The sequence below is a fragment of the Typopeltis vanoorti genome, chromosome 12 (genome assembly GCF_054136105.1).
Source record: "Typopeltis vanoorti isolate ZY-2024b chromosome 12, IOZ_Tvanoo_1.0, whole genome shotgun sequence".
In the NCBI taxonomy this organism is placed as follows: Eukaryota; Metazoa; Arthropoda; class Arachnida; order Uropygi; family Thelyphonidae; genus Typopeltis; species Typopeltis vanoorti.
This window is the reverse complement of record NC_143560.1, coordinates 113,108,393-113,121,516: the sequence shown is the minus strand read 5'-3', so window position 1 is coordinate 113,121,516 and position 13,124 is coordinate 113,108,393. Positions and strand designations below refer to the sequence as shown.

General features: G+C 33.7%; 1 protein-coding gene across 1 annotated transcript in view; it reads left to right on the top strand.

The window, feature by feature from the left end:
* The window catches only part of LOC150101143 (ubiquitin carboxyl-terminal hydrolase 24-like), an 824,883-nt gene that overhangs the window by 768,708 nt on the left and 43,051 nt on the right, over positions 1–13,124 (top strand). Inside the window, exons 55-56 of the mRNA XM_090401261.1 lie at positions 3,857–3,922; positions 10,986–11,076. Of these exons, the coding sequence (XP_090257387.1) occupies positions 3,857–3,922; positions 10,986–11,076 (157 nt within the window). The remainder of the gene's footprint in view (positions 1–3,856; positions 3,923–10,985; positions 11,077–13,124) is intronic.

The following is a 13,124-nucleotide window of genomic DNA, read 5'->3' as shown; positions in this document are numbered from 1 at the left end:
CACCCTTGATGAGTCTTTGGACTCCTTGGAGGTGTCACGTAATAAAAATAATAATTTGCAATGCAAGCACAGTTCTTGGAACTCATACTTGACCTCCCTCCCTCTCCCCAAAAAAGTGATATTTCTTAATTAATAAAGAAAAAGCCATATAGCTTCATTACAGCTTTCTTTAGCAAAACATTGTGTAAAATTAACTAAACAAAAGTCGTGGGAAGACTTTGATAAGAACATGGAAAATAAATATCAGGAAGGTGATAAAATATTCTGAAGGCTATTGATAAAGCTTAGAAATGGAGGAAAGAGTACTGTAAAAGGAATTAGACATGATAAAGGGGCCATGAAAACTGAGGATAAAGATATCCTTGATGTATGGAGTAATTACTTTTAAAGATTGCTAAATGAAACAACCAGTGACAGTCTGGTAATGGAATATATCTGTACTTGAAGTAGGAAAAGCAGCTGGAGTAGATGATATTCGACCAGAAATATCATCTACTCCAGCTGTGAAGGTATAAAAGTTTTACAGTGAATCATAGACTTATAAAAAGAGATAATGACCTCTCTATCTTTACTTTGCTTTTTAATGTATTTTTCAAACATCCAAATAATCATTTGAGCTATTTTGCCAACTTTTGCAATCTGCCCTCTAATGTGGCAAGTCCATAGCCTCATCAATTTCCTGCAATTTGGTACCATCAATGTGATATTCAGTATGTAATATCTTTTCATTCCAAAGTCAATTTAATGTTGCAAGATTGTAACCTTACATTTTGCCACATTAAATTGACAGGCATATTATCCTTTGCCAACAGTGATTTATTTAAATCATTCTGCAAGATATCTACATCACCTTTATCAACTACTGCCTGCCTAGTTTTGCATCATCAGCAAACATCTGAATATCTCCCCCCTTGTATCATTAATATACAAATTAAAGAGTAATGGCCCTAGTACAAAGGCATTTGAAAAGAATACTACATGAAAACTATGATCTCCTAAGGTGGAACAAATGGAAATGGATATGATGGTGGTGGCTGACAGACACCAGAGAGTAGTATATGCTTAAGTGAAATCTAGAAGAATGAGGGTAACTAGTGGAGAGCCTTTTCAATAGTCACCCTCATTCTTCTAGATTTCACACTCTCCTGTGTCTGCCAACCACCATCATATCCATTTCCATTTCTCCACCTTAGATCATAATTTTCCATGTAGTATTCTTTTCAAATGCCTTTGCAGAGTTCAGCTGTCACCCTCAACTATAAAATAGTGACTAAATTACTAAAGCAGGACATACCTTTTTCAGAACTGTGCTGCCCACCATAAAGTATCTTATTCCTGTCTGCTTATTCACATCCAGCCATTCCTGGATTTTACTTTTCAACAATTCAACCACAACTGCTTAAATACTAATTAGTCTGTAATTTGCTATCTTAGAGTCAACTTCATGTAATGAAACTATTTTATCTTATCCTCTTTCCACTCTCTTGGAACCTGGCCAGAGCTGAGACTTAAACAACTTTGTCAGAGGCACTGCCAATTTTCTTGCACATGGCTGTAGCTCATAGGCTGACATGCCATCCAATTCCAGTTCTATGTTCACATTGATATTTTCCAGTATGCTAAGCACCTCCAGTTTGTCTGCCTTAATTTTGACATCAGATATCAGTCTGTCATGGTAACTGCAAAATCTCCATCTTGATGATACCCTCTTGCAAAGTGATCACTTAGTAACTCAATTATGTCTTTACTTCTGTCATCTTTCTACCATCAGCACATTAAAGTTATTCTTACTTGCTACATAGTGAAAAAAATTTTTTTGATTTACTTTGGTAAATCCAAAAGAGACTGCTTAACTAATTTTCTCTCACAAATCTGATTTAGTTTTCTCACCATACTAATCACCCTTTATAAAAGCATAAATAAAAGCTATTTTTTCCCGCATTTTGTACAGCTCGTGAGTATGCTGATTATCTTTTTCTCTATATTTCCTCAGTGTTTTTTTCACCCCTTGCTTTATATTTCTAGTCATCCACTTTTTATCCTTCTAACATTCTTTCCTTGCAGCTTCTTAAGTCATAACGCTGCTTCCAAATGTCTGCTTTCAGTTCAACATAAAACCTTTCTTCACAGAGAATTCCACATATTTAGTAACCTCCAAGAATGAATAATGCCACATAGTTATTTTCCCTGATTGGAGGCAAAGTGTCAAATTTGGTTTTTAAATAATGTCTTATATTCTGTTAGTTTGGTGTTCTGGATAATTTATTACTTCTTCCATATAAATTTATTCAACTGGCTCCCCACCATACCCATTTTGCAGATTCTGTTATGCTACTTTCATTAAAAATGATAAGTAAATAACCAAAATGTTTAGTTTTGTAGGTTCTCCAATAAGAATACAGCTAATAGTTATTATTAGCCCTACTCTTCTTTCCAAATTTTCTCCAAATATTTCTGTTGGGAATGATTTTTTGCTCTAGCAAGTCTAACAAGAACCAGCATTTTCTGTATGTCATCTGCTATCTCTTAACTATAAATTCACGCATAATGCCACAGTAACTAACTTTTTAATAATATGTAAATATTTTGTCTTAAGTATCATAAGACATCATCAGTACAGTTATTAAACAACAATAGGAATTACATTAAAAAAACACATTAATGCGAATTAGAATCCCTCTATGTATACAGTAACATGTTTAAGGACTAAACACTATTGGGCTGTAATTAAATTAAAATATAACTGATAAATATTATACTTATGTTTATATATAGATCGATGTAGTAGCTTGGTGTGTTGGCATTTTCAATTCCATGTTGGGTGAGACCAGATTTTTGAGGTTTGATAAGATGGATGTGGTCTTTGAGGTTCAGAGATGTGTTTATTTACTGATCTACTGATGATGTCTCATGATACTTAAGACAAAATATTTACATATTATTAAAAAGTTAATTACTGTGGCATATTATAGTTATGAATTTTCCACAGGTTTCAATATATAAGAAAATCTGCTATCTCTCACTTTCTAATGACTCAAAAATCCCTCTGTTTCACTATTAGAACTTTTTGTAGATTCATAAACACAAATAAGTCTCATTATCTAATTTCCTATGTCTTCTCTGCTTGAAATTATCTCCCATTTAGGAAGTTTCTCTTTATGTTTAAAATAAAATACTATAACTAATCCTCCCTTTCTCTGTTCTGTTGAAATTGAGTACATTATCTTAATATTTAGAATAAATTTACCTGTTTTGGTCTTATTAGTTTTGTTAATTTGGTACCTCAATCACTCTCCAGTTCCACTTCTTTCCAATGTTTATTTTTATATAAATGGTGCTTATCTTAATTTATGCTCTGGATGAGTATTTTAGTAGCTGACTTTTCACTGTTCATGTTCTTGTATAACTGACTAGCTTGTATGATTTCTTATCTTCATAATGTATATGTAGTTTTATCCAATATAGAATACAATTTGGGGGGCCGAGTAGTCCTAATTGCCAGGCCATCCTCATGCATTCAGTATCCATGTGGATGCCCAGTTATAGGACTTGTTGTGGGCAGGGTGAAGATTAGACACTGGGTCAGACTCCTATTACATAGCTTTGATTCCCTAAGGAGTTCCTTACAAAAAAAAAGATATATACACCAACAGACATGATTATTGTGCTTTTTGGCAGCCATCTACAGAACTTAATTTCTGTGAACATTTTGTATTTCTGATAGTGGAATGTTTTGTTAATTACTTGACAATATATTATATCAGTGAAATGAATAATTATTAAAGAAATTAATTATTAATGAAGTTGAAATATACAGATCACAGATAATTTAACATCAAATATGATATCATTCCAGCTTCAATATTCATCAGTGCCTTCTAATGAGCTGAAGAACCTTTCCCATTTACTTCTAGAAATACTGGTAAGAATTCCAAGGAACAATTCTTTGCCAACTATAACAGAAAATCATTAGCAGTATTATAAAAAAGTAATAATAAATTTTTAAAAAATGCTGTACAATTCCTAACTGGTATATTCTGTAAAATTTATTTTTATCTGTTTTGAATTTAGGCTAAATTTAAAGAGTGCCAAAAAATAAAGAAACTTAATTTGCAATTTATACAATTTACATTTCCTGTGAAATAAAACGATATGTCACAGTAAAATGTTAATTTATTTAAACCAGCTAGTTTTGTAGGTGGTGTAGTCTGCTTCGGATTAGAATTACATAAAATACAACTAAGATATATTAATTGTACAGAGTATTAACTATATTATTCAATAAAAAAATGTAAGATACCCTTCCATTAAACATAACCCTTATACTTCATGTGTATGGAGTCAAACAAGACTCATTTTACTCCATGTCTTTATGCACTTGCAGTAAGCCTATACTCTTTTTTCACACAAAACAGAGCTACTGCTAAAATTTACTGAAGTGAATCAAAAGCATTATTGGAGAACACGTTTCAGTAAAAAATATGCGATGTTCCAGTTAGGTGAAATTTTTATAAGTTATTCATACACATAGCTGCTATTCTACTCTCAAATCTCTGGGATGGGACATGATGAGATACTTCCTTGAACACGATGGTTGCACAGTTGTCGATCCAAGAGTGGTTGCAGATATATTTAGGGAGATTTTTACTAATACATCAGTATCATCTAACCCCCCCACACACACCCAATTTCCTTGCCAAAAAAAATGCAAAGTAGAAAAATTCAAATGGCTGAAGAATAGAACAGACTAATCACTAAAGAAAAAAAAATTTAAGCTACTTTAGTTGAATGTTGTCCAACTGCTATTGTACCACACAGTATTTATTATTATTATTTTTTGACACTTCCAGGAAGTCCGAGGGCTCATCGAGAGAGGGCACCAGCTCTACAACTATGTCTCCACTACGCAATCTGACCCCAACTATACCAACCACCACCAGTAGTATTTCCACAGACACTAACAAACATCCATGCCCACAGCGGGATTCGAACCCGCAGCCTTTTGACGGGAGAGTGGATACGCTAACTACTCGGCCAGCCAGGCCAGCAATCCATTACAAGATGGTAAAACATCTGTCACCATTGTCCATGGATCAACTGTTGCACCTTTACAACACAATTTTCTGTGAGAACATATTTCTGGATACCTGGCAAATGGTAATTAAATTGCCTTTCCTAAGTCAAGAAAGATCTAAAATCCCCAAATAACTACCACCCAATTGCTCCCAGCCAGCTGCTTGTGCAAGATTCTAGAAAAAATGGTAAATTCATCTTTTGTGGTTTCTAGAAAGAGAAGCAACCTTTTTTCAAGAACACAATCCAAACACATTCTACTACTGGTCATCTTAGTCAGACTGGAGGCATCCATTAGAGATACTTTCATAAAACACAAGCATCTGCTATCAGTTTTTTTTATTTCAATCTTGGAGATTTGAAATACTGAAAGACTTGCACGTTTTTGGTTTTAGAGAGAATCTCCTTCTTTTTATTGAGAACTCATCTAACTGAATCTTCCAAGAATGGGAACCACTCTCTTCTGACCCTATAACCAAGAGGAGGGAATCTCACAAGGTTCCATTTTGAGTGTCACACTTTTTGCAATCAAGGTCAACTCGATAACAGAACAACTTTTTCCAACCGTAAGTAATGCCCTATGTGTAGATGACTTCGCCATTTTTTGTTATTCATTTAATATGAGGATTACAAAAAAAACAGCTGCAGCAAGCCAGTGACCATCTTTCAAAATGGGCACTTACAAATGGGTTGAGATTTTCACAGATAATGTCTGCAGCAAAAGTGCACACTTTGTGTGCACTTTTGCTGCAGACATGGTTTTCATCCTGATCCAAAACTCTGATCAGGATTATCATTAATCCCAGTTGCAGCAAAAACCAAGTTCTTGGAACTAGCATTTGACAACAGTTTCCTCCTTCATATATGTTTGTTATGAAAACAAGTGCCGTAAAACTATGAACATCCTAAGTACCTTATTTTCCATCCTTCATGCTGACAGATGTTCTTTGCTTTGTTTGTATAGGACATTGATAAGATCTAAACTTGATTATGAGTCCCAACTCTATGCTTCTGCGAAGGACAGTACCCTGCAATGGCTAAACCCTATTCACCATGAAGCCATCAGAATTGCAACTGTAGCATTTCTCATCACCTATTCTTAGTCTATACATCCAGGCAAATGAACCACATTTGTCATTTTGATATCAACAGTTATTTCTGTTATACTCACCCCGTAATAATAATAATATGACTAACTATTTTTTATCCACAGTGGGAGAATATTTACAACTCTCAACAAACTGCCATAAAGAATGGTTTGTGGATAAAAGCTTTCCAACAAGCTCTAGATACTGTAGTAAACAACCTCAGATGCCATCAAACTCACTTCCACCCTGGCATTCTTACATACAAGCAACTCTTCAAAACTCATAGAACTGAATACTTTGATTTTGTGCCTGATTTTGGCACAAAATTGGAGGATCAAGTGGGATCTTCTGCTGTCTTTTCAGACAACAGTTTAAATCTGCACAAATCTCACTAGAACATAACAACTTTACAGCTAACTGCATGTGATGGAGTTTGCACTAAAATGATATAATGTATTGTAAATATGCTTTTAAAAATCTGTTTTTATGTATGCTTTATAAATTTTAATACTTTTTTGTACTTTTTTACATCTGTTTTTATCACTGTCCTTTACATTTGTATTTCTACACTGATTTTTGTTTGTTTAGGCTGTTTTACTTATTGATCACCTAGTGTACTCTTACAAAATATTTCATATATGATTATTGTTATTATAATTTTTAGGCCTATATGCTGCTTATTTAATGTGTGTGTTCTGGCACAGCATGATCATAGATATCTATCCCTGTGACATTAAACCCAAAAACAAACAAACAATTGAGTAAACCCCCTCCATTCATTGTACTGAAACATTCCTCTCTATCATCCCTATAAAATCCTTTTAGTAACTTATCACTACCATCTTGGTCTCCAGCCTGTGGATCTTCTCCACCTCATCCCAAGTAACCCGGGTGACCAGATCCAGATACATTGAACACAAATCTGATCACCTGGGTTCAGCAGCCAGATATGAGCTGAGGTATTTTTAGCCATCTTTTGACTATGCATTCTGAACATCAGTTCCCCAAACTCCTAGCCCGATCAGTTTCATCATATAGCTAGTAATCTTTACATCTCAAAATGCATAACCTTATACTTTGAACACATTAATTGTTTGCCCTTGTGCATATTGACAGTTGTCTTTTATAATTGTACTGTTGTCCTGACAACAATACAATTATAAAATTGTACTGTTGTCCTGATGAGCAGAGAACTAAATGAGGAAATGATCAGCAAAATGACTACTGATCATTTCCTTATCATTGATACAAAATTAGAGATCAGTGGTTCATGCGCACTAGAGCATACCACTAGTTGTTTGCCTTCTCCTCCTTAGAACTACTCTATCTATCAGCCATCCTTTTATCCACATCAAAAACTTCCCCATTTGCTCCAATTTGTAGAATAGAGTAGTATGCAGTATACTTTCATATGCCTTTGCAAAGTCCTGCAGTTGGATACAGGGAATGGTTATTTCATAGCCATTCTTTATCCAACTTAGCTGACACTTTATTATATAAAAAAAAAACAACTAAATTACTGAGGCATGTCCTACCCTTCACAAAACTATGATAATCCCCATATTTTAATCATATTCTTATATATCCATCTATCCATTCCTGAATTTTGCCATTAACCAACATCTCCAATGCTCTCCACTCCTGAAATGCTGATAGGTCTATAATTTGATACCTCTGCCAAAAGAGTTTCCTTTGTGGAATGAAACTATTTCTTTGTTTCTAGCTAGTCCTGCTTAATGCTACTCCTCATCCATTTAATTTCTGCCTAATTCTAGGTATGCGCTCTCTTGAGGGATATATATGCAATATGATACTGCCTTCTTTAAATGTCATTGAATTATTTTCCATGCATTAGTAACATCCTTTCCCTGCATTTTCTTACCATAATGCTTCAAGCAAGCTACTGAGTTTGTCATATTATCAGCTCTGTATTTCCACATATACTTTTTCTTAACTGAAAATTGCACACATTCAGATACCTTCCAGGCCAAGTCTGCATGCTCACTCTCCTCATTTGTTACAAGATAAATCCTTTTTCAGTTGTCAGATCCAGAACCCTCAGACCCAGGTATCCTCCATCACATGCTACCTCACGTTATTAGTTCTCAGTAGCTGCATAAATTCTATTTTCTTCCATTCTGTGTTTCCATAACTACAGTTTCCCCCATAATAATTACTCAACTCAATAATTACTCACCGAACTGATTTAATATTAAAAGAAAGCAAATACCAAATAATATTCTAAAAGCTGTCATAAGTATATATGAAAATAATCAAATACAAATAAGATTAAATTATGAACTATCATATCTGAGAGAGATAAACCAAAGAATCTGACAGGGATGTCCCCTTTCAGCAACTCTTTTTTTAATATTTATCTAAATGAAATAATAAAATGGAATAAAAATTACCATCAAGGTTCTCCTACTATCCTTTTTGCTGATGACCAAATCATAATTACAAATTCTGAAGATAATTTACAGAAAGATATTTTAAATTTAAATGAAATAGCCAAAGATTATGGGATGATAATATCAACAAAAAAAAATCAGAAACGATGGCATTTAAAGGACAAGATCCAATAAGACCAAAAATAGTAATAGATAACAAGATTTTAGAACAGGTGAATTCATTTAACTACTTAGGTTTAGATCTTATTCATTTTCATATGTAATCATGCATCCTAAAAATTGCAAAATATTTTAAAATAACAGGTGTAATTAACTCTATATTTAAACCTAACCTAGTTCAAAAACGAACCAGTCTAAAAGTATACAATACATTAGCCCTACCAGTCCTGTTGTATGGAAGTGAAATCTAGACAATAAAACAAAAAGACAAATGAAGATTAATATCAGCTGAAATGAGGTTTATGAGAAAAACTACAAAATATGCTCTATTTGATCACAAAAGAAATTACGAAAGAATTATAGAAAAAATTAAAAAATATAAACAAAAATGGATGGAACACGTTAAAAGAATAAAAACAAAAAGATTACCAAAACAAGCCTTAAATTACGAACCACTAAGAAAAAGAAAACCAGGACGTCCTCTAAAGAGATTCAACGATTACTTCTAAGGCCAGAACAGGCCATTTTAGGCCTAAATCCTCCTTGATAAGCATGATGATGATACAAAAATTATGGAAACAGTTACCATGTTATAGTAAACACCATGTGATTATTTCAGTTTAATATGAACTGAAATAATCACATGGTGTTTCAACCTTCATATCAAGGTTATCATCTAGAGTGTATAAGTGTATATATATATATATACACACACACACACACACACAGAGAATCAAGCTATGATCCAATCTAAATAATATGCTAAAGTCACACTAAGTTGGTCAACTGTTAACACTTACCAGCCTGATCTCTGGTAGAGGGGGGAATTACTACATCAAAGCTAGATGTTATTTGTTAGAAATCACTAAGAGATCAATTAAGCTAGAGATTATAGAGATTACTCACAGATAAATTAGAATAAAAACAGTATTGATGGTAGCCAATAAGAACTCAAATTATTGCTTAGTATGAAAGTGAGGATTTGCTGGAGAACTTGAAAGAAGTTATTATTATGGGCAACTCCATGCAGTCCTTAGACTCATCAAGGGAGGCTCTAAACATCATGCCAAGCACCATCCAGTATTCATGCAGCATCTATCATACTTTGCTTTGAACTCAGAGTGCAATCCTGCAAAATGTAGGATTCCCTAACTAAATTGAACAACTGCTGTAATAGACTTGATATGAAAATAGGTAAAAAAAGTGAAAATCAATTCTGAAAGGAGAACCTATAGAACAGGTAAAACATTTCACCTATTTAGGCAGAGTTTTTCCTGAAAATTGCAAACTAAATATGGAAATAGACAACAGAATAGAAAAGCTGGTAACATAGAAAGTCAACTGAATAAATTTATATGGAACAAGAGAAAAATTAGTCAAAACACTAAACTAGATGTATATAAGACAGTATTCAAACCAGGTTTAACTTATGGATCTGGGTTAAAAATAAAACACTTGATCAAAGACTGGAGACTACACATGAGAATTCCAAGAAATATCAGGAATGCGAGCATGTGAACATTTTGAGACAATGTGTGGTTTTTAATATTTACAGAAATTGTGAATTGTGAATAATTGAAGCTGAATTCCTTTGTTTTAATTAAATTTCATTAAGTTTGTATAGTATGGTGTATATGAAATGTACCTTGGAGATGGAACAGATGGCATCAATAGCAGTATCATATTAAAAATGAGAATATTAAGAAAGAATCTGACATTGCTAATGTTCAAGGAATGTGTTAGCAGAACTAATCTTAGGTGATGTAGTTACTCAAACAGGAAAAGTAAGGGAAAGGTTAGTAAAACAATTATTTTGTGCTGGGATGGGAAGAAAAATCCAAGAGGGGGACCAGGGTCTCTGTGAATTGACACAGTAAAAAGACTTAGAAGACCAGAATGTACCAATATTTGGACCTTGACATATAACAGATTAATTTGTAAGAACATTGTCAAAGAGCATTATCCTCTTTGGCATTGCATTTTTACTTCCTATGTGCGTATACATTGTATTCATTCACTCAATGGAATAATTTACATAGAACGAATTTAATTAAGGAGAAATATAATAGGCATAGAAACAGTGAGGGTGGTATTCTCACAGTCAAGCTTAGACAAGCAAAAGTGCGTTCTGCAGTAGATGCTTAGAAATAATAAATATAAAATCAAAATTGAAAATATTTATCAATGTCACATATATGTAATATTAGTTACTTTTTTTTCCATTTAATCTTTTAGTTATTTTTCTGGTTTTTAGGCTCTTGATGATCCTTTACAATTTTCACGTCTGCAGCAGGTTATAGATGGCCATAATGATGAAAGTAGTATTCCTTTTGATGGAATGTTAGGTAAGATATTTTCATTTTCTTGACAGTTTCAGCTAGCTGTTTCCAGAGTTTACTGACAGCTGGATATTTCATTTTTGTGTACCACAAATGTATTTACATTAACTAATTTGGTTATTAGATATGATATGAAGTTTTTATTATTTACTTGTAATGGTAATCTAATTATTTGTTATTATTATCAAGCCCTCATTATGCGATAACTGATCATAAGAGGCCAACACCAAGTAGCTGATATATATCATATTACATCTCACCATTTCCATTTTACTCTGAATGGGATGCGTGATTAGTGTCACTGAAAAGCAGGTATAATAGAGATCTTTAAAGCAATAACTTTACATTAATTTATTATGAGTTATATATATATATATATATATATATATATATATATATTGTCTCACTGCTCTCACCTCAGTACTTTCAAAAGTGATGGAGAAGGTTATCACCAATTAGCTTCATTATCTGGAGACTCATCAATTAATTATCAATTATCAATATGGATTTCACCATTCTTGTTCTACAGCTGACTTCCTTGCTAATCTCGCCTGCCTTTGGACACAGGCCATGGAAAGATTTGGAGAAACCCTTGCTCTTGATAGTTCAAAAGGCATTTGATCATGTTTGGCATCGAAGCCTCCTGAACAAGCTACCATCTTATGGCCTCCCTCCTGCACTCTGTGGTCGGATTGCCAGCTTTCTCACTGGTTGTTCATTGCATGTCATGGTGGATGGCTTTCTCTCATCAGATTTCGCTATCAATGCTGGTGTACTCCGGGATTCTGTACTCTCATCCATGCTCTTCCTCCTTTACATTGATAACCTTCTTTCTCTGACCTGACTAAATCCTATTCAGTTTTACCAATGACAGTACCCTTCATTTCTCATGTGAGAAACCCTGTAGTACTCAAATAATAGCAGCCTCAAGATCTTCCATGGCAAATGACTTAAACACAGATCCCAACATCAAATGGGGTGAAGACAACTTAGTAAATTTCAATGCCATAAAAACTCAGGTCTACCATATTACCCTACTTCACTCCCTCTTGTAATAATGTTCCAATTTCCTCTCAAGATGAGCTTTCTCTTCTTGAACTGACTGTCACATCCAGTTTATCCTGGCACAATCATATCATACCTAGCCTCCTCAGCCTCTAAAAAGCTTGGTGTTATTTTCCATTTGAAACATTACTTCTATTCCTCTCAACTTCTAACACTTTATAAATCTCAGATCTGACGAATCCTGGACTATTGTTCCCACATTTGGGGTGGTGCACCCAAAATCTTCCTAAAAATTCTTGATATACAGAAGAAGACAATCTGCTTAATAGGTGACCTTTCTGTCATAGATTTCCCCATAGGTGCTCTGTTTCTGCACTATGACTTTTCTAAATGCTTTCATCGGCACTGCTCCTCTGAATTGGCGATTACCATTCCTCCACTTTCTTCTAACCACGTAAGAACTAGAGCAGCCACTGGCCAACACCCATACACTGTCCAACTCGAAACATACCAAGCTTCTCATAATCTTCCTTCATTTCATCTGCCTTTGGAACAGTCTTCCCCCATAATGTTTTTTTTTTCCTACTGAGTACAACATCTGTTTAAGAAACATATGAATAGCTACTTCTTTCTCTTTTTAATCACCCACACACATGGCACTATGTGGTCCTGTGACCTTTCATACGTGGGTTCATTAAAAAATAATAAAATAAAATGAGAACATGTGAATGTTTTTGAGACATTGTGTGGTTTTTAATATTCACATAGACTGTGATTCTTGAATAATTGAAGCTGAATTCCTTTGTTTTAATCAAGTTTCAATAAGTTTGTATAGTATAGTATAGTGTAGTATATGAAATGTACCTCATTGGAGAATGGAGTTTACATAAACTAAAAATTGAAAGAGAATAATTAAATAACATTTTTTTTATTTATAGAAAATGAAAGATAAGAATGCGAACAAAAATGTAAATATGTATATATATACAGAGGTTCATCAAAAAATTTTCATGTAGACCTCAGATGATTGAAACATTTAATCAATAAAG